The 21,003-nt window shown below is 38.6% G+C and overlaps 1 protein-coding gene across 2 annotated transcripts; it reads left to right on the forward strand.

Annotated features, from left to right (window-relative positions):
• Positions 1–1,045: 1,045 nt before the first annotated feature.
• On the forward strand, positions 1,046–20,115 carry HORMAD1 (HORMA domain containing 1; the record flags this gene model as incomplete). 2 transcript variants are annotated; one of them, XM_081112863.1, is made up of 14 exons in its annotated part: positions 1,046–1,102; positions 1,704–1,848; positions 3,921–3,984; positions 4,652–4,688; positions 6,664–6,684; positions 6,957–6,983; positions 7,971–8,038; positions 8,521–8,672; positions 10,547–10,806; positions 13,679–13,745; positions 13,824–13,900; positions 15,338–15,421; positions 18,134–18,205; positions 20,035–20,115. In XM_081112863.1, the coding sequence occupies 14 exons, from the start codon at positions 1,070–1,072 to the stop codon at positions 20,113–20,115; spliced, it is 1,188 nt and encodes a 395-aa protein (XP_080968989.1). The 2 variants fall into 2 exon arrangements, with proteins under 2 accessions (XP_080968989.1, XP_080968988.1); XM_081112862.1 differs by lacking the exon at positions 6,664–6,684 and having other exon boundaries at positions 1,070–1,102.
• Positions 20,116–21,003: the final 888 nt, after the last annotated feature.

Genomic DNA, 21,003 nt, shown 5'->3' on the forward strand with positions numbered 1-21,003 from the left:
CAAAAGGCTACTGACGCACTTCTTCCGGGCAACCGTTGAAGGAAAGCGCATGCGCATTGGGCAGAGAGCGTGCTTCGCGGCGGCGCTCTCCTGGTCGCTGGTGCCTGTTCGTCAGATGTTATGTAATTATATACGTTTGTGTCTGTTTTCCTTTATTAATTTCATTCGTAGTCGTAATATTTGCTTTTAAATCTCTTTTTCTGTCACCGGCTGCTTACTTTTAAGTTTCTTAAAGTCTTAATGGCGAAACATTCAGGGGAAAATGTATACCTAGTCAGAGGTCTTTGGAAGTAGGTTGACTCACGTCTCGTCCGGCCTTCGTCAGGATAACTTTAAATGTTTACAGTAAATAGACTCTTATATGAGCTTTTCTAGTTGAATTGTCTGATGAAGAAAAATGACATTGGGACCAAAAGATGGAAACATCAAAAGTTTAACAAAGTTATAATTGAGAAACCAGAATCAGTAAAAAACAAAAATGTAGAATATTTTCTGTTTTCCTTTTACGGCTGTTCCACAGAGGAGGGCAGTACTTTCCATCCAGAGCCGCGCTGCCAGCTCAGCGAAGGAAAGTCACCCGATCCGCTTATTTTGAAACTATAAATTTAAAACAAAAATTAAAAGATTGTTGTGCAGGGTTTGGCAGGGGCAGTTTTTCATTACCCAGTACCTACCTGTACAATGTTGTTAATGTTGGAATACTCTGAAGTGAAGAAAAATAGAAGATTATGCTTTGTTTAAAAAAAGCCTGGTAGCCCTGGTGTGCTCGGTGGCGAGAGCGGCCGCCCGCGCCCGGCAGGGACGCGGTCAAGGGCGCGTTAATCCGAGCTTTCTTAACCCATTTATGTCAGGCTTGCTAGTAAAACGGCTTAAAATGAGGACCTTACAAGAAGGGCAAAATGAATGTTTTTGAAGATTCCATTTTAAGTAAAGGAATCCTCTCGTTTAGTCACGTATCGTTCTTCCTGCCTGGATAGGTAGTAAACTAGAAAAGGGTCAAAATAAGGCCTGACGTTAAAGCTTGTGTTTGTCTCACAAGGTTGAATTAAAGACAATACTTCCTCAGAAGATGGCCACTGCCCAGCTGCAGGGAACACCCATGGTATGAGTTTTTTCGTATTCTAATACATTTTAATTTAGCTAATTTTATTGTTGTCTTGAAGTCTCAACTGCTTTTGTATTTGAGAATTAGAGCCAGCTGTTTGAGGGTTTAGTGATATCCGAAAACTCCCATGTTTTGAGAAATGGAGATTTTTTTATATTTATTTATTGATTGATTTTTTTGCTAAACTGTTTTGAATGAATGGAGAAGCCTGTTGGATGTTGGATGTTCAAGGTCAGTTCACCTTGGGTGCGAATGCGTGCGGTCCGGTTGCTCTGATGAAGTTATCATCGATGGTGTCCACTCCTAGAAACCGATGTTCACGGCCCACAGAGGTCAGAAGTCAGAGGTCAGAGCGCCACCTTTGCAGGGGCCTCGCCTGCAGGGTATTTGCTGTCTGTGCAGCGGGTGCTTTTCATGTCGCCGCTGGGCTGCTGCCTGCGAGCACCTTCCCACCGCAGGGGCCAGGCTGCCTTCTGGGGGTTATTGTCTGCGAGGGCCAGGGGTTCTCGGGGAGAGCACCTGCTTTTGCAGGACTGGGTCTACTGCAAGGAAGACTTTCCTTTTCGTAAGCGAAATGTCTCCTTCCGCTCGAACGTAGAGTACGTTGGTGTTTCCCAACGAGATGATGACCGAGCAGAGCTCTCTGATGCTGGTGAAGAGGCTCCTAGCGATTTCCGTGTCCTGCATCACGTATTTGAGAGGAATATTTCCAGAATGTGCTTATGGATCAAGATACCTAGATGGTAATATGTTTATTTTAAAACTTCCTTTAAACGTAGTTATTCTTATATGGGCTTGCTCTAAAACTGTAATTTTTTCCTTAGAGGTTTTGCTTTTTTAATAACAGCTTTATTATTGAGATATAATTCGCACACCTGACAAGTCACTCATTTAAATTGCACAATTGAGTGGTTTTCAGATGTTCAAAGGGATATGCAACTGTCACCACTGTCAATTTTAGTAAATTTTCATTGCTCCCAAAGAAACTCCATGCCCACTAAGTCACTCTCACCTCCCTCAGCTTCCCAGTCCTAAGCAACCACCAGTCAGCTTCCTGTCTCCATGGGTTTTTCTATTCTGGACATTTCGTATAATTGCAATCATACAATATGTGGCCCTTTGTGACTGGCGTATTTCACTTAGCATAATGTTTTCAAAGCTCATCCACATTGTAGCCTGGGTTGCATATTTGCATATTAGCCTTTTATATTAATACTAATCACCTGAGAGTTCATTGACAATAATATACTGACTAGGGGCCCAGTGCACGAATTTGTGCACCTTGACAGGAACTGAGGGCTGTGGGGCTGATGTGGGTACAGGGGCGGGTCTCAGCCCATTGTCCATGCCCCTGCCCGGCCCCTCCCACTGAGGCCCCCAGTCCCATGTCAGCCGGCAGCTCCGCTCCCATCGCTGCCGCTCCCACACGCTTTTGGCACCAGCCCCGCTCCCACCTGTTGATGGCGTGGAGCTATTGGGGCCGGTGCCAGCAGCGAGTGCGAGCAGGGCCAGCGCCGTCAGTGAGTGCGAGCAGGGCCAGCGCCGTCAGTGAGTGCGAGTGGCGGCTGCTGCCCTGATTACCCCTCAGGAGCAGGGGGAGGTGGAGAAGTCCTCAGGGACAATCTGGCCGGCAGCCGCCACTCGCACCTGCTGACAGTGCCAAGCAATCGGGACTGGCGCTGACTGCGGGTGCAAGCAGGGCTGTTGTCAGCAGCAGGTGCGAGAGGCGGCTGCTGGCCCCAGTTGCCCCTCAGGAGCAGGGGGAGGTGGAGAAGCCCTGAGGGGCAATTGGAGCTGGCAGCTCACACCCACTGACGCGGCGAGCGATGGGGGCCGGCCCTGGGTGCCAGGAGCAGGTGCGAGTGGCGGCTCCAGCGCCAGCAGTGGGTGGGAGCAGACCTTTGCCGACAGCAGGTGAGAACACTGGGCAGGACCGCAGTGCACGGGAGCAAAGAATTTTCAGTAACCACCAGAGGTTTGCCCTGATGACAGCGACCGGCACCCGACCTTGTTCTGGTGCCCCTGCTCACCTGCTCCACCATCCCACTATGCCCACCATGTTCCGCGCTCTGCCGCCTGCTGCCAACGCCCGCCATGTTCTGCGCATGCCCCCTGGTGGTCAGCACATGTCATAGGGGCCAGTTGTTCGTTTGTTCCTCTGTTCAGTCTATTTGCATATTAGCCTTTTATTATATAGGACTAGAGGCCCGATGCACAAAATTCATGCAAGGTGTGTGGCCATGGCAGCTTTCCTTGGCCCTCACAGCCCCAGCTTCATCTGGAAGGTCATCCAGAAGGACATCTGGAAGGTTGTTCGGCTGTCCAGTCTAATTAGCATATTGCATTTTTATTATACTAGAGGCCCAGTGCACAACATTCGTGCACTGGAGGGATGGGGGTGTTCCTTAGCCCGGCCTGCACCCTTTCGCAGTCTGGGAGCCCTCGGGAGATGTCCCCTGTGGGGAGCGGGCCTAAGCCACAGTCGGACATCCTTAGTGTGTCGCAGAGGCCGGAAAGGCTCCCCCCACCGTCAGTGCACTTTCCAGCCCCCAGCCCAACTTGTGGCTGAGCGGCAGTCCTCCTGTGGGAGCACACTGACCACCAGGGGTCAGCTCCTGCATTGAGCATCTGCCCCCTGGTGGTCAGTGTGCATCATAGCAACCGGTCGTTCCACCGTTCGGTCAATTTCCATATGACCCTTTTATTATATAGGATTATTATAGATAATACACAGCTGAAGAACATAATCTTCACTTTAAATTTCTAGATGTTTACTAATCTTAAATAGCTCTAAATTTATAATTTTTATGTGTAGATCTTTGTGTCAAAATTCTGAAAGAAAATAAAAGTTGTCCAGGAGCTTCACAGTTAGTGCATTGGTAAGTAAAATGATACCTAACAATAGGATTTTTTTTTTTATTAAATCACATTTTTTGTACCTTGGATACATTTCAGTGTTTAACCCAATTTTAGCAAGTCCCCCTTTAACCTTGGATACTATATTTGCAGGTCTTTGGATTTTTGCATTAAATTTTTTCTTTATTTTATGCTCCATGTGAGCTTCATTTTCCTATTATTGTTCCCCACAAATAGTAGGTCAGATATTTCACTTGTTATTTTTTAAAATATATTGTTTATTGATTTCAGAGAGGAAGGGAGAGGAAGAGAGATATAGAAACATCAATGATGAGAGAGAACCATTGATTGGCTGCCTCCTGCACACCCCACACTGGGGATCGAGCCTGAAGCCCAGGAATGTGCCCTGACTGGAAATGGAACCATGACCTCCTGGTTCACAGGTCAATGCTCAACCACTGAGCCACGCTGGCCAGGCTGAGGTCAGATATTTATATCTTCCCTTCCCTCCATATCAGCATTTTATATTCTTGGCATTGTTTGTTTTCATTATTTTAAACTAGTTAATAAGACAGAAGCTTTAATAAGAAAATTTTATATTATTTAGTCATTAGATAATGAGATTTATTAAAAGAATTATTTTCTGGAAATGCATTCAATCTAAAAATGAATCCTTGATTATTTTTTTAGGATGCGAGGATGCTATGATGCTTTACAGAAAAAATATGTAAGTCAATATCTCTTTATCCTTTTTCTCCAGAATTTATTCTACATATGTAACATTAATTACCATGTAGTAAAACATTAATTTAAACTAACTTTAGCATAGGCCAGATCAAATTACTGAAAAGCCTAAACATTTGAATATTTTAAAGACCAATATTTCCCTCATTTAAAGCTAATAGAATTACTATATCACAGATTTTGCCAAGACAGTTGTGGTTGTTAACACTCATTAACACACATATTAATTTACAAAAACAATGAATTCAAAGCTCTTTAAGTAGTTTATTCATGCCCAGCTGGTGTTGCTCAGTGGTTGAGCATAGACCTATGAACCAGGAGGTCATGGTTCACTTCCCAGTCAGGGCACATGCCGGGGGTTGTGGACTCAGTCCCCAGGAGGAATTGTGCAGGAGGCAGCCCATCAATGATTCTTTCTCATCATTGATGTGTCTATGTCTCTCTCCCTTCCTCTCTGAAATCAATAAAAATATATTTTAAAAAATAAATAAATAGTTTATTAATTAGTTTCACATGCCTTCTCTACTCTTATTTATACTGATAATTTAATAATTTATTCATGAGCATTCAAAAATAAATTTCCATTAGTCTAAGTTATATTGTCACAAATTCTGAATTAGTGAAATTTCAATTAATAAAGTTTTACGATAGACCATGAGCCTTTTTGTATAGTTAGCATATATTTATATAAACATATACAAAGAAGTGAAATAAAGTTGAGAAAGGTGAAATTTTATCTATGGTCACTAATCTCCCTCATTAAGGCATTAAATATTTAATGTTTATTAAATATTGAGTGCCTACTGTGTGCTAGACACATATTCTGGGTAGGAGCTGGGTAAGCTAACAGTGGTCAAACAAGCAAGTCAGCTAAGTGCAATTAAAATTTTTAGAAATAATAGGTGGCAAATGAAAGGTAAGGTAACTTTAGATGGGGTGTTCAGAGGAACTATGTGAGTAGGTGGGATTTAAGCTGAGACTTAAATGAGAATAAACCAGGCAGGCACTGATATTAGGGAGAGAATATTCCTAGCAGAGCAGCAAACTCAGAGCTGGAGGGGAGTTTGGAGAGTTCAAGGAACAAAAAGGCCAGTATGATTGTAGTGCAATCAACAGTGTAGAGTGGCAGGAGATGAGCTTGGAGAGAAGGAGGGCAGGAGCATTCACAGCTATGTAGGTAAAGAGTTTGGATTTTACTTTAGGTGCAAATAAAAATCATTTGAAGATTTTGAGTAGAAATGTAACATTATTTGATTTATATGTTAAATTAGAAATCACTCTGGCTGCTATTTAGAGAATATACTATAGAAGTAGAATAAGATTGAAATTAAGGAGAATAGCACTTTAATCTATTATTACAGTACTGGTAAAACAAACAAACTGGTGGCTTAGACCAGGATAACAGAAGAGGAGAAAAAAAAAAAGAGATTTAAGATATGTTTCATAGTAGAATTGATTGGACTTGGTGGTAGATTGGTTCTGAAGTATTAGCCAAAGATCTAAATCAAGGATGACTCTTAGATTTTGGCAGGTTACTTGAGTGAATGATTTCCTGTGATTCTCTGTTCTGTGGTCTCAAAAGCCTCTTCCCTTTATTAAATGACCAGGGCCCTGAATTCTGTATTTTTTCTCCTTTCAAAGTTAGTTTTCACATTGGAAAGATTTAATGTGTTCTTTCAAAATACATATTTTTCTTGTAACTGGCAGTAATGCTCCTGTTTGCTTAAGCAAATAACATGAGTTTCATCCTTCAGTAAGTCAACTAGAAGTAGATGTTTTAGGGAATAGAGAAAGACATGTAAAGTATGTATTGCTCTATATGCATCATATGAAGTCTATTTTCTGCAAGATTATTTTTTACTAGGAATAAATTTTGAAATAGGACAGAATTCTTATGATCCATCATGAAAACATTTTATACAATAAAAGTAAGATTTTTGTTCTTTGTTGTATTTCAGCTAAGGATTGTTGTTCTAGCTGTAAGTATTTTTAAATTATATGTTGTTGTTTTTTAAAGACAGTAAAATTCTACCTTGCTTAATTAAGTAATACTAAAACCATCAATTAATTATGTCACTTTATTCAAATAACTAATCTATTTAATGGAGGAAAAGTATCAAATTAATATTATAGGGGGTTGTTTTGTATTTTATTTTGCTGAGTTCATGTAATAGTTTAGTCTAAACAACTAATTTACTTCTCCTTGAATACTTAGCCTTGTATCACTCAATTGTAAATTATTTTAAAATAGGTATACACCAACCCAGAAGACCCTCAGGTAACTCTGCTTAAGTTAGTAAAGATACATAATGCCTCTAATATCTAAAAAATAACTTAAATTATAATATAATATCTTATGCTTTTAATTGTGTTTTAATCAATGCACTTTCACATATATTTTCAAGTTTGAACCTCATAAAGACTTTTTTGAGGTAAAACAGGGTTTGTATAGTTACCTTCAAACAAATTAATACACTTACTACAGGAGAGATTATGTGACTGATCCTAGGTCACAAAGCCACAGACCATTTGAAATAACTTAAATATCCTGACTTTTGGTTCTTTATAGTATTCCTTTTATAAAATTACTAAAGGCCTGGTGCATGAAATTCGTGCACTTGGGGGGGGGGCAGGGTCCCTCAGCCCGACGTGCACCCTCTCGCAGTCTGAGAGCCCTTGGGGATGTTCGACTGCTGGCTTAGGCCTGCTCCCCGTGACCTATGAACCAGGAGGTCACGGCTCAATTCCCTGTCAGGACACATGCCAGGGTTGTGGGCTCAATCCCCAGTAGGGAGCATGCAGGAGGCAGCCAATCATTGATTCGCTCTCATCATTGATGTTCCTGTTGTTCTTTCCCTCTCCCTTCCTCTCTGAAAGCAATAAAAATATATATTTTTTAAAAAGCGTAAATGACTTGCTTGTGGTTACAGTATAGCAAGAATTGAAGGCCTGTGCTTTGTCGTTCTGCTAAAGTAAGAGATATGCTGCCTCCCTTCCTTATCTGTCTGCCAAGGAATTCCTTCTCTCTGATAAATCTAACATACATTGCAATGAGTAGGAGAATAAATGTCTCTCAAAGATTGAAGCCATAAATCCCAAACCATGGTAATCAACTATTGGGACTTTAAAGTTTCGATGAACCAATAGGGATTAATATGGCAGAAAAAATTATTAAGTAAATATTAAGTCATACAAAAGCAGTATACAGCTACTTGGCTTCCAGTACTGTATATCAGATACATAACTGCAGTGTTTTCTACTTAAGACAATTTCAGAATGTTACCAATTTAAATTCAAGTACACTGAGAATGGACCAGTCATGGACTTCATAAGGTATTGTTCTATACTTTTCTTTTTCTATGACAGATTACCATTTATTCATATTAATACTATATAACTAAACTTCAGGATTAATTTGGAACTTTTCAGACATCCCCAATTAACCATCAAGGTGTAGCTGTACCAAGTATCCTTAGAGTAGCTGTAAACCAGGATTCTGTGGCTAATTGTATGTTATTTTAATTAGGAAACAGAGACAAAGGGTAGGAAAGCTATTGCATGTTTGAGTGATTATAAATATAATTAAAATCCATGATTTGTTTTCTTCAAGCATCTTATATAAAATGCATATTAATTTATGTAAAATTAAGCTACTAGTTTATAATAATAACTTTTTTATCATAATGACATTTTATGGTTCCTTTCAACTTTACAACTTAATGCTATAATAGAAATAAGAATCTTAAATAGTAAAATGTGAAGCTATGTTATTAGAAGCTACAGGTGTCATAAAATAATGTGTGATTCTCTTCTAGTCAAAATCAAAGCACTGAATCTACTGTGTCATCTGCTGACACCAAGAAAGCAAGTATTCTCCTCATTCGCAAGATGTATGTTCTAATGCAAAATCTGGAACCTTTACCTAATGATGTTTGCTTGACCATGAAACTTTTTTACTATGATGAAGGTACTATTTGCAATACATACTGTTTTATTTTTTTAAAATATATATTTTTATTGATCTCAGAGAAAAAGGGGGAAGAGAGAGAGAGAGAGACATCAATGATGAGAGAGAACCATCACTCAGCTGCCTCCTGCACACTCCACACTGGGGATTGAGCCCACAACCTGGGCATGTGCCCTGACGGGGAATCGAGCTGTGACCTGGTTCATAGGTCAACACTCAAACACTGAGCCACGCAGGCTGGGCTGCAATACATACTGTTTTAGTATCTGCATGTTTTATTATTGTTGAAACGACTGGTTTTCATCCCAAATGTTTGTAAGGATCTAAATTGTTATATACTTTTTTTGAAATCACAAAATTTACACTTAATATTAACATTTGAAAAAGAAAGAATTGAAAAAATGCACTTTAAAAAATACACAGACTTCTCCAGTGATAACATCTATGATAGGTAAAGTCTTACTCATAATTAAAGAAATGAAACATACCATTTTCACTTATTAGATCAGCAAAATTTATAAACACATTATTGGCAAGGGTGTGTGGGAGGGAAGCAGGCATTTTTATATACTCTTGAGAGAATATGCATAGGTACAACATTTTTAAATAACAATTTGGCAGTATTACAATTTTAAATGCACATTGCCTTTAATCCAAAAATTCTATAGCTAGGAAAATATCTTAGGAATATACTTATACAAATATGCAATATATATATATATATACACATATATATGTATATACATGTATATATGTATATATATGTATACACATATATATGTATATATATGTATATATGGATTTTCATTATACTGTTGGTTAAAACAGGAACAAACTGGAAACAACCTTGAGTGTCCTTCATTGGAGGATTATGTAAATAAATTATGGTGCATCTATATAATAAAATACTGTGCAAGCTATTAAAAAGTATGCACTGATAACCCGTCCGGTATGGCTCAGCAGTTGAGCATGGACGCAGGAACCAAGAGGTCACAGTTTGATTCGGGGTCAAGGCATATGCCTGGGTTGCACGCTCAATCCCCAGTGGGGAGGGTGTGCAGGAGGCAGCCAATCATCAGATGTTTCTCTCTCATCAATGTTTCTATTTCTCTATCCTTCTCCCTTTCTCTCTCTACAAATCAGTAAAAACATTAAAAAATTATTTTTAACCCTTTGGGGTCCAATGTTATTTTTGGAATTCAAGCAGTCTGGTCCAAATTAATTGACGGGATTGAATGTTGAACTAAAAAGTTCTTAAAAAATGTTCTTATTGCTCAACATTGGACCTGCTCTTAGCGCCTGGTCTGTCGAGTCAGCCTCAAGGTTGGACCGAAAAGGGTTAAAAATTCGCTGATACATTGTTATTCAAGAAATATTAAAACATTTAAAAGATGTTATAAACAGGTTGGCACAGGTATGATCTTATTTGTGTTTTTAAGTATATATATATGAATATACATAGAATATTATAAATTTTATATGCATAATCTGTCTTCTGAAAGAACATAAAGCAACAACATAAAAACAACTGGCATTTATTAAATACTATGTGCCAGTCCCGTTCTGAGCATTTTGCACACTTTAATTCATTTAATATCCACAATTACCCTATGAGGGTAGGTCCTGTTATTTTCCCCATTTGACAAATGAGTAAATCAAATCAAGGATGATAAATAATTTCCTCAAGATCACACAGACAGTCAAATGGAAAAAAAAAAAGGTTACCTTTAGGGAATAAAATAAGAACTTGGAAACAATAGGAGGGTGATTTTTACTTTTTATTGTATTTGAAATTTCTTCAATCTGCATATATTTTTATAATAATATTTTCTTCAATTTCGTGAACAGCACAGTTTATACTTACTTTTTTGCAGTTACACCCCCAGGTTACCAGCCTCCTGGTTTTAAGGATGGTGATTGTGAAGGAGTGATATTTGAAGGGGAGCCTATGTACTTAAATGTGGGAGAAGTCCCAACACCCTTTCACACCTTCAAAGTAAAGGTGACCACCGAGAAAGAACGAATGGAAAATATTGATTCAACTATATTATTTCCAAACCAGTTAAAAACACCATTTCAAAAAATACTCATGGACAAAGATGATCCAGAAGATAAACAGGAGCATAATACATCTGTAAGTGTATTTAAAGAGATATAAAGTACAGTAGTAATAAATGTTTGCCTCAATAAGGACTTTAATAGCTCATGTTAATATTTGAATAAATATTGAATCAGAAACATAAACTCAAGGTTGGAAGGGACCTTAAAGAAGGTATAGGCTTGTTTTAAAAGACAAATTATAAAAATATACAACTTTCTCAAAATGTATCCTGGTTTCTTAAGAACCTCTAGATCTTATTGGTGTTTGAGGGTACTAAATTAGAAATGTTCACACAATAAGCTACCACTTTCATAGCTTTGGAATTTCCATACAGATATTAGTATACACTCTGAATATGCCCAACCCAGTTTAAAAATTCAAAATGTTTTAATGCTTTTTATCTCAATACAAACATTATTTAAAAGTGCAACAAGTTTGCCCTGACCAGTTTGGCTCAGTGGCTAGAGCGTCGGCCTGTGGACTGAAGAGTCCCAGGTTCGATTCCGGTCAAGGACATGTACCTTGGTTGCGGGCACATCCCCAATAGGGGGTGTGCAGGAGGCAGCTGATGGATGTTTCTCATGGATGTTTCTAACTCTCTATCCCTCTCCCTTCCTCTCTGTAAAAAATCAATAAAATGTATATTTAAAAAAAAAAAAAGTGCAACAAGTTTGAATGAAGCCTGGAATGGTCCTAGAGGCCCAGCCAACCACTTGACCTCCCCTCATAGTGGTGAGCATAGTTTGGTCTCTGGAGCATAGTTTGAAAACCACTGATCCAGTCCAATTCTCCAACTAATGCTGGAACCCTTTTTACAATTCTATTAGCTCTGCTTGAACTTTTTTAGGGCCTGGAGAGTCAGTCCTTAAGCTGCATGGAGTTCCTAGAAGGAAGAAAAAGTATCTTATTGTTGTCCTCCTGTACCTAGCACTTAGATTTACAAGTGTGCATTCTCAGTATTGGTTGAATGAATGGATGAATCTATACTAATAATGGACAAATATGTAAATTGACTGTCCCTCCAAGATTCCCACAGCCAATCAGGAGTGAGTATGCAAATTAGCCCAACAGAGTTGGCAGACCTGTGGGCAGCGCGCACACGCACAGGTGCCAAGCAGCCAGGGGCGGGGCGGGATGCCTGCTCACCTGCCACGTTGCTGGGGCAATGCGGCGGGCATCCCCAGGACCCTGGCCACTCCAAGCCTGTGGCCAGCATGCACACTCTGGCGCCAAGCAGCCTGGGTCCCAGGGACACCACTGGAGTATCCGGTCCTGTCAGCCAGGCCTGCGGGCGGCTGGAGTTCCCAGTCCTTTTGGTTTATGCAGCCCCTGTACTGGAAGCAGAAGCCCAGAGCGTGGGGAGCACCAAGAATGCTGGGAATCATAGTTCTGGTGGCAGACGTGTTGCGGGATCTCCTAGACACTAGAGCAAAATGAGCCTGGAGCAAGTTACTGTTGCGGGTGGGAGTTGGAGGGAAAGCAAAGGTGAGAGACATAGTAAAGTCAGAGTGTTGAGGAAAAATTAAAAGGAAGATATCCTGCTACTTCTAGGAAATCTCCCACCAATGGAGCAAAGAAAAAAAAAGACCTCTATTATTCTGTGAGCATCAAACCAAACTGGGTTGAGGTCTCAGACAATTCGCTCATATGATTGCAAAGACAGACAGAAACTCCTGGGTTGGAGAGGGCTCCCCTGAGGGTTCCCAGATTGGAGAGGGTGCAGGTCGGGCTGAGGGACCCACCCCCTGTGCACGAATTTCATGCACCAGGCCCCTAGTATAAGTATAAGAAAGCTTTTGTTGTTGTTGCCTCACTCCAAGGAAATCTTTCATCATTAACATAATTTTCTTTAATCTCATCTTTGTTGTTTGTTCTTGTCTCATTTTATCCTAAATTGGGACCACAGTTCTGACTATTCTGATTTAGGCTCTGTCCCCACATCCTTACAAATAGAAAAATTTTCATTTTCAACCAATACTGTCAAAGAAGAAATATTTTCCCTAAAAACTAAACCACAGTCTTGCTTTATAAACAAATATGTCTGGGATTTATGTAGCATTCTTTAAAATATTTAAAGCTTGGCCCTGGCTCAGTTGGTTTAGTGTTGTTCCATGCACCAGGAGGTCACTGGTTCAGTTCCGGTCAGGACACATGCTTGGGTTGCAAGCTCCATCCCCCACCCCTTCCCATCCTACCCCATGCAGGAGGCAGCCTATCGATGTTTCTCTCTCTCCCTCTCCCTTTTTCTCTCTAAAATCAATAAAAACATATTTTAAAAAAATATTTAAAGTTCTTTGACATATGTCACATAGGGAATAATACTTATGAAGTAGACATTAAACCTGTTCAGAGTGTATGCTAACATCTCTGTGGAAATTCCAGAACAATAGAAGTGGCAGCTTGTTTTGTGAATATGTCTAATTCAGTGCCCTCAAACACAGTAAGATCTAAGGGTTCTTAGAACCATTATACATTTTGAGAAAATTGTATATTTTTATCATTTGTCCTCAAAGCAACCCTGTAAAGTATTTTATACTTTGGATAAGTAAGTTGCCTTGTTATAGTAATTATACGACCATTTTATTTCTAGCAAGCATAAGGTAGTTGTAGTCTTATGTTATACTAGAGGCCAGGTGCACAAATTCGTGCATGGGTGGGGTCTGGCCCAGGCAGATCAGGCCAGCTGCGGGGAGGGGCTGCAGGTGGTTGGTGGGCTGGCCCTGCCCTCTGGTCGAACTCTAAAAGGATTTGGTCAAGGGGGCAATTTGCATATTAGCCTTTTATTATATAGGATTATTTTATAGGATTTAACCTTCACAGAAAACAAATTTGTTTAAATAGGTCCACCAAGTTATTTTATTTTATTTTTGAAATGTGTCCTTTTATTCCCCATGTAATTATATAGGATGATTTTGACATTGAAATGAAAACAGAAGAGCAGAAAAAAAATCCTGGATCTTCTGAACTTGGAGGTATGAAGTTAATGTAAATGTAGATTGATTCACTTCTAACTCAGTTTTATGCTTTTAACTCTTTTTTTTTTTTTTCAGAACCAAATTTAGCTTGTGAGGAAGATGAGATTATGAAATCTAAAGAAGTTCCAGAGCTTTCAGTTTCTCCTTCTCAGGTATAAACTTGATAGTTCCATCTTACTTTTGTTTTTTTCTTATTTTTATTTTTGTTGATCCTCACCCGAGGATATTTTTCCATTGATTCTTGGAGAGAGTGCAGAGAGAGAAATATTAATGTGAGTGAGTCACATCGATTGGTTTCCTCCTGCATGGGGATCAAGCCTGCAACTGAGGTACATGCCTTGACCAGGGACCCTTCAGTCCACAGGCCAACGCTCTGTCCACTGAGCCAAACCCGCTAGGGCTTAACTTTTTTTTTTTAAGACTGTTTCTTATGTGTTTATTTAGTTATTTCTCAGATTTTCTTAATCTAGGTCTTTTAGAAGAAAATTAGGTATTAAGAATGCTCATTAACAAAATTCGGGAATTATATGTTGAAAGTTTTAAGTATAATATTGGTAGATTTGTTTAATAATCTACATACTGTTCATAGAATCTCAATATTTCAGAGCTAGATGGAATCTTAAGCAATTACTATACACCACCCTTTCTATTTACAAATGGATTATATAATATATAATATTATATATAATACATTTTTGTTGTCTTGGAGCAGAACATGTTTAATTTTGTTTTCCATTTACAGTAAAATCTAGAAGTAACATTTAGGTAAAATGAACTTGAAAATGTTATTGATGATTGTCCCCCTTTACACAGCCCCTTTTTCCATTGGCAGTGAGCTAAAGTTTTTCTTCTAGAAGAGTAGTGCCTGGTGATGATCATTTGGGACTTTCTCAGCTCAGAGAATAGTCAACTGTGAACAGTGTCAGTTTCACTATCTTTATATTTGTACTTTTTATGACAGTAAAAACCAACTCAAAATTACTAAGTTTCATTACCTCAACAAACAAGACCCTAAATTTTATGTGATTGAATTATTTTTTAAAATATTTTTTTAAAATATATTTTATTGATTTTTTTACAGAGAGGAAGGGAGAGAGACAGAGAGTTAGAAACATCGATGTGAGAGATACACCGATCAGCTGCCTCCTGCACATCTCCCACCGGGGATGTGCCCGCAACCCAGGCACATGCCCTTGACCGGAATCGAACCTGGGACCCCTCAGTCCGCAGGCCGACGCTCTATCCACTGAGCCAAACCGGTTTCGGCTAAAAATATTTTTATTGATTTCAGGGAGGAAGGGAAAGAGAGAGAGAGATAGAAAATCAATGATAATAGAGAATCGTTGACTGGCTGCCTCCTGCATGCCCCCAACCAGGAATCAAGCCTAAAACCCAAGTATTTACCCTGATGCCCTGACCCTCTGTCCCCCTGACTGAGAATCTAACTACGATCACCTGATTCATATGTTGATGCTCAACCACTGAGCCACACCGGCCAGACTATAATTGAATTTTTAAATCCTATTATTGTGTTATGAGAACACATGGTTCAATAGGATTATATTATGTGTAATTATTTTCTTCTCTAGGTTGAGCAGTTAGTCAGTAAAACATCTGAACTTGTTATGTCTGAAAGCAAAACAAGAAGTGGAAGAATTTTTCACAGTAAAATAGTAAGTGTCTCTTTAGATTGTTTTCCATTCTAACCTTATAACTTCCCCCCGTATATGAGTTTATTTTGTTTATGAACACTTCATTTATTGGACCAATATTTAGTAAGCACCTACTATGTGTCAGATACTTTATTAGGTGTTAAAAATAACACATAGTTCCTGTTCTTAGCTAAAAGTTTAGTAATTGGAGGTCAACAAGCAGTGATATAGGGCCATTATAGCAGTCTGAATAAGCTACATAGAGCCACAAAGGAAAGAATGGTTAATTTCATTGAAGGTACATTAGAGAGGGACATCCAGAAAAGGCTTTGAGAAGTGACACTATTATATACGAGTAGACTCCCAAGGAAATGCCAAAATGTTCCATGTTCTATCTTATAAATGGATTATCTTGTTAATAAGACATTAAAAATGAATGTTTTATATACATCTTGCATAAAATGAATCTCATGTTCTTAAGCAAAAAGGCAAACACTGCTTTGTTTTACTTTTTGGTATGAATTATATTAAATAGAAATTTGTATTTTATTTTAAACCTTTAAGTTACTCTCAAAGGTTCAGAGGTGAAAAAAAGCATTCTGTAAAATATGCAAAATATTATGTCCAAAAATAGAAAACAGTGCACTTTAACAGTGGTATGCTGGAGTATTTCTCCCCACTCCTCATTCAGTGACATAATGTTGGCAGCTTGAAATTGGACATGATAGAGTATTTACAGCATGGATATCAGCAAATGCCTCAACCCAGGATTTGTTCCCAGAGAACCAGTTGTTAAACATTTACCAGCACATCACTGCCATTTTTAGGTGTCCTTTCCCCCCAACATTCTCAATGGGAAGTTAGAACTAGCATAAAACAGCGTTCAAACTAGTCTGCTGATGAAAGCAAAAGATAAAAGAATTTCAAAAATTAGTATTTCTAGCAGCAAAATATTCTTCCTAGGAAACTTCTGTTTAGGATGAGTATCCTTTTTTAGGATATAGGGAGAAAAGCCAGAATTAAAAACCATTATTAGGTAGCCTGGCGGGTGTGGCTCAGTGGTTGGGCATTAACCTATGAACCAGGAGGTCATGGTTCAAAGATTTCCTTGTAATGTAATATTAGGATGTGTTGGGAACATAAATTCATTTCTGAAATTGCCTATGTTTTTCCAAGTCTGCCAAAAGTACTCCTGATTTTGAGAATCATGACTGAATTATGGTTAGGAAAGGGCAATAAATGAAAATATTTAATAGTATATATACTAAGGATTTACTATTGAAGAGTACATTTCAAGCATCAGAAAATTATGTCCTTTTAAAGAATAATAGTATGATAGATAATAATTTGTCATTCAGTATTCATTTTAAAAACTGAATATCTGACATTATTCACGGTAGTCAAAAGATGGAAAAAAACCTAAGTGTCTATCAAAGGATGAATAAACAAAATGTGGCATATACATACAATAGAATATTATCCTATATAATAAAAGCCCTGCAACCATAACAGCAGAACAACCAGAATGACCGCTCGACCAGTCACTATGAGGTGCACTGACCACCTTCCCCGGCACTGGTCACTTTCCCCGGCCAGCAGAATCCGATTGCCTGATGCAAACAGGGACCCAGGGCTGGGGGTGGGGGAATGTGTGTGGCACCAAGCCAAGGCCGCCGCCCCCTACCAGTCACACCACACACAGAGGGCAATGTGGTGGGGGTGAGGCCGAAAGCGGATGGAACAGCCAACCTCTCAGTCCCTCCCCCTGGCCATCAGGCTCCCATTGCCTGATGATGGTGAACAGGAACCGAGGTGGGTGGCAGTGGGGGCGAATAGCTGACCTCTTGGTCCCCCCCCCCTCCCCCCCGGCCGGCAGGCTCTGATCACCTGATGGTGAACAGGGACCCAGGGATGGGTGGCAGGGGATGAGGCGGCACCAGGCCAAAGCCCCTGCCCCCTGCTGGTCGCCCCACACACAGAGGGCAGCCCGTGGCGGGGGTGGGGCCGGTGAGTGGATGGAAGGGCTGACTCTCGGTCCCTCTCCCTGGCCATCAGGCTCCCATCGCCCAATGGCGATGGCGAACAGGGAACGGGAGTGGGTAGCAGCAGGTGGAACAGCTGACCTTTTGGTCCCTCCCCCCCCCCCGGCTGGTAGGCTCCAATTGCCCGATGGTGAATGCAGAACCGGGGTAGGTGGCGGCAGGGGGCAGGGCCGGCTGCTGGCAGCCAGGAAGATGGCCCTGATCGCAGACTAGGCCTAGGGACCATATCCACACACGAATTTCGTGCACTGGGCCTCTAGTTCAGCTATAAAAAGAAATGGTGTATCAGTACATGCTACAACTTGGATGGACCTTAAAAACATTATGCTAAGTGTAAGAAATCAATCACAAAAGTCCACATATTATATGATTCCATTTACATGAAAGTCCAGAATAGGGATTTCTATAAATTCAGAAAGTCATGGAGTTGATGGGAAGATGAGGGAATAGATGAGTGATAACTATAACGGGAGAGGGTTCGTTTTTAGAGTGTTCTCTAAATGTTCTAAAATTGACAATGGTAATGATAGTATAGCTCTATGAACTATTAAATAGGTGAATGGCATGGTGTCTGGATTATAGCTATTTAAAAAAAAATTTTAAAAACTTCATATAGTGCCTATGGTTAAAAATCAAGTGTTATTTGTTCTTTGAGAAGTAACCCATTAGTAATTATTCTCTATTTTTGGAGGCTAATGAAAATAAACCAGTAAAATCTTCTAAAGCAAATCGGAAGAGAAGTCAACTAGAATCTGGAAAAACAGTAAGTCTTATGATAATAAATAGGTAGAATAAAATGGCAAGTATCAGAATATCATTATCATGGATTAAATTGAAGATGACAAATATAAAATCCCTTGATATACCTCAGAATTCTGATATCCAAATCTTTTAAAAATATATTTGGTTCTAAAAAATGGAATGATTTTAAAATAAGATGCAGTATGTTGGTGTATTAATTTTCTCCATGTAAATATTTAATGTCTGATTCCATGAATGATTTGAAGTAGCTGGAGGAATTTATAAAATAAAATCAGTATCAGGAAAATATGAGAATGAAAAATTGAGAGTACAAGAATATTCAAGCCATTTTATTTATATAGAGTTAAAATTGGGTCACAAATTTGATCTGAACTTTCTAAGATCAAAACTAAAGCAGAAACAGATAAGTTGTCAAATCCAGTTGTTCCTTAAAAATATAGTATTTCTGCCCTAACTGGTTTGGCTCAGCGGATAGAGCGTCAGTCTGTGGACTCAAGGGTCCCAGGTTCGATTCCGGTCAAGGGCATGTACCTTGGTTGCAGGCACATCCCCAGTGGGGAGTGTGCAGGAGGCAGCTGATAGATGTTTCTCTCTCGTCGATGTTTCTAACTCTCTAGCCCTCTCCCTACCTCTCTGTAAAAAATCAATAAAACATATTTTAAAAAAAAAAAAAATATATATATATATATATATAGTATTTCTTCTTAGTACCTTAGGAGGAAAAATTTTCCCTGACCTAAATCCTATAACAGTTGTTTTATATTTGGAATCTTATTTTACTAAGTGAGATAATGTATTTGTCATTTCTGAGATAAATATTTATACTTTTTCAACTATAATTTTTAGTGTTATTAATAGGTTAAAATTAGAAACTGAAAACTTTTTAAAAATCAAATGTTAAAGGGGTAATCTAAAAAATTTACATATCTTAAGCAGAAAATGGAATAATTTGACATGTCACTAATATATTAGAGTCTTTCATTTTTCCCAGTGTATTAAGCCTTGATTTCTCTCCCTGCAAAATCATAATTCAATTGTATCCTTTGTTTTTTTTGTTTGTTTATTTTGTTTGTTTTTTAATATATTTTATTTTTTACAGAGAGGAAGGGAGAGGTATAGAGAGTTAGAAACATCGATGAGAGAGAAACATCGATAAGCTGCCTCCTACACACTCCCCACTGGGGATGTGCCCGCAACTAAGGTACATGCCCTTGACCGGAATCGAACCTGGAACCCTTAAGTCTGCAGGCTGATGCTCTATCCACTGAGCCAAACCAGTTAGGGCTCAATCGTATCCTTTGTAAGTTTCTTCCAGAAAAATCAAAGTTCAATAACTCAGGAAATCTTGTTAGGAATTTTCCTAGTTTGTCATCGCAGTCATTCAAAAGTGTGCATTAAATGTCTACTATCTATTAGGCACTGCTAAGTACCAAGGATACAAAAACAAAACATGATTTTAATCTTACATTGTGCCTAGGTAGACTGCTTTTCTATCTGCAGCTCATTTTATAATCCTTTTTCCCTCTCTGTATCCCCCAAAATATTTTACTATTTTGAGAGCATAATGTTAACTCAATTTATCTACTCCAACAACCCTTATAATTTGCAAGTATGTACTTTCAGCAGCCATCAGAAGATTTAAATATGTCAATAATAAAATTTCCCCTACTTTTAAAGAACCCAGGTAACCTACTTTAGAAGGACGTAGATATACTAGGTATAATTTTTGATAAAGAAGAAGAAAGAAACTTCAGAAACATAAAAAGATATAAAACTAAAGACATTTAAACTGTAAAATACCGATTCTTAGTAGTTGTTTTCTTTTGACAGGTTCTTCATCACCTTGATTCTGCTAGTCAAGAGTCAGTGACAAAAAGAAGAAAGTTGAGTGAACCAAAGGAACATATATAAAAATTATTTTTCTTCTGCATGATTGCAAAGTTCATCTCTACATTTAAAGGATACTATATTACTATTGTAAGGTGTGTTTGCCCTACCTCTGGAAATTTATATGTAGTCTTAAGCAGTTAGTACACTAAAATGAATTCTTAGCTATCATATTGTGATCCTTAAACTTATCTAAGACAAATCCAATAGAACTTTTTAATAAAACCAAAAGAACCATTGTCATAATTGATTCTGTTTAATAGCTACTCAATATTGATTTATCTTCCATTTTGGTGGACACTTTAAACAAACATTAATTTTTTAAGGTCCTCTAAAGCCATTTTTGAAACAAATAATGTTTATTTTGGTGTTATATTTTGGAAGGAATTAACTTTTTACTTGTGTTAAAACTATACCATTTAACTGGTTTTGTTTGCAACTGTGTTATTAAAACAATTCTCTTCAGTAGTTTGATATAGTGTATTAACATGATAATATATAATGTATAATTGAATATTGGTACTTTACCTTTTTTAAAAAAAATTTTTACTGTAAGACAAAATGATAACTGATTTTAAAAGTCTGGCATTTTACAGAGCATAAATAAAATATTGTTAAGCATCTATACTCTTTCATGGCTTCCAATTTTTATATAATTAGCAGAAAGTGTTTAGGCACTAATTTCGAGATCATTTCGGTAGATATTACTTTGCAAGAGTTGAGCACACTTCCTAGAATTTTTGAGTGGTGGTGTGAAAGACTGTGCCCTTAGTGAGAAACCCTGGACATGGTTCCAGGCTTGACCATTTCCTTTGCTTTAGAAACAGAAGACTTAAAACTTGGTCTGCTTGCCTCTTGCGGTTTCAGCAGACATATTCTAAAAACATACATTATTCATAGGTTTGCTAGTAA

This window comes from Myotis nattereri (assembly GCF_964212035.1).
Source record: "Myotis nattereri genome assembly, chromosome: 18".
Classification (NCBI taxonomy): Eukaryota; Metazoa; Chordata; class Mammalia; order Chiroptera; family Vespertilionidae; genus Myotis; species Myotis nattereri.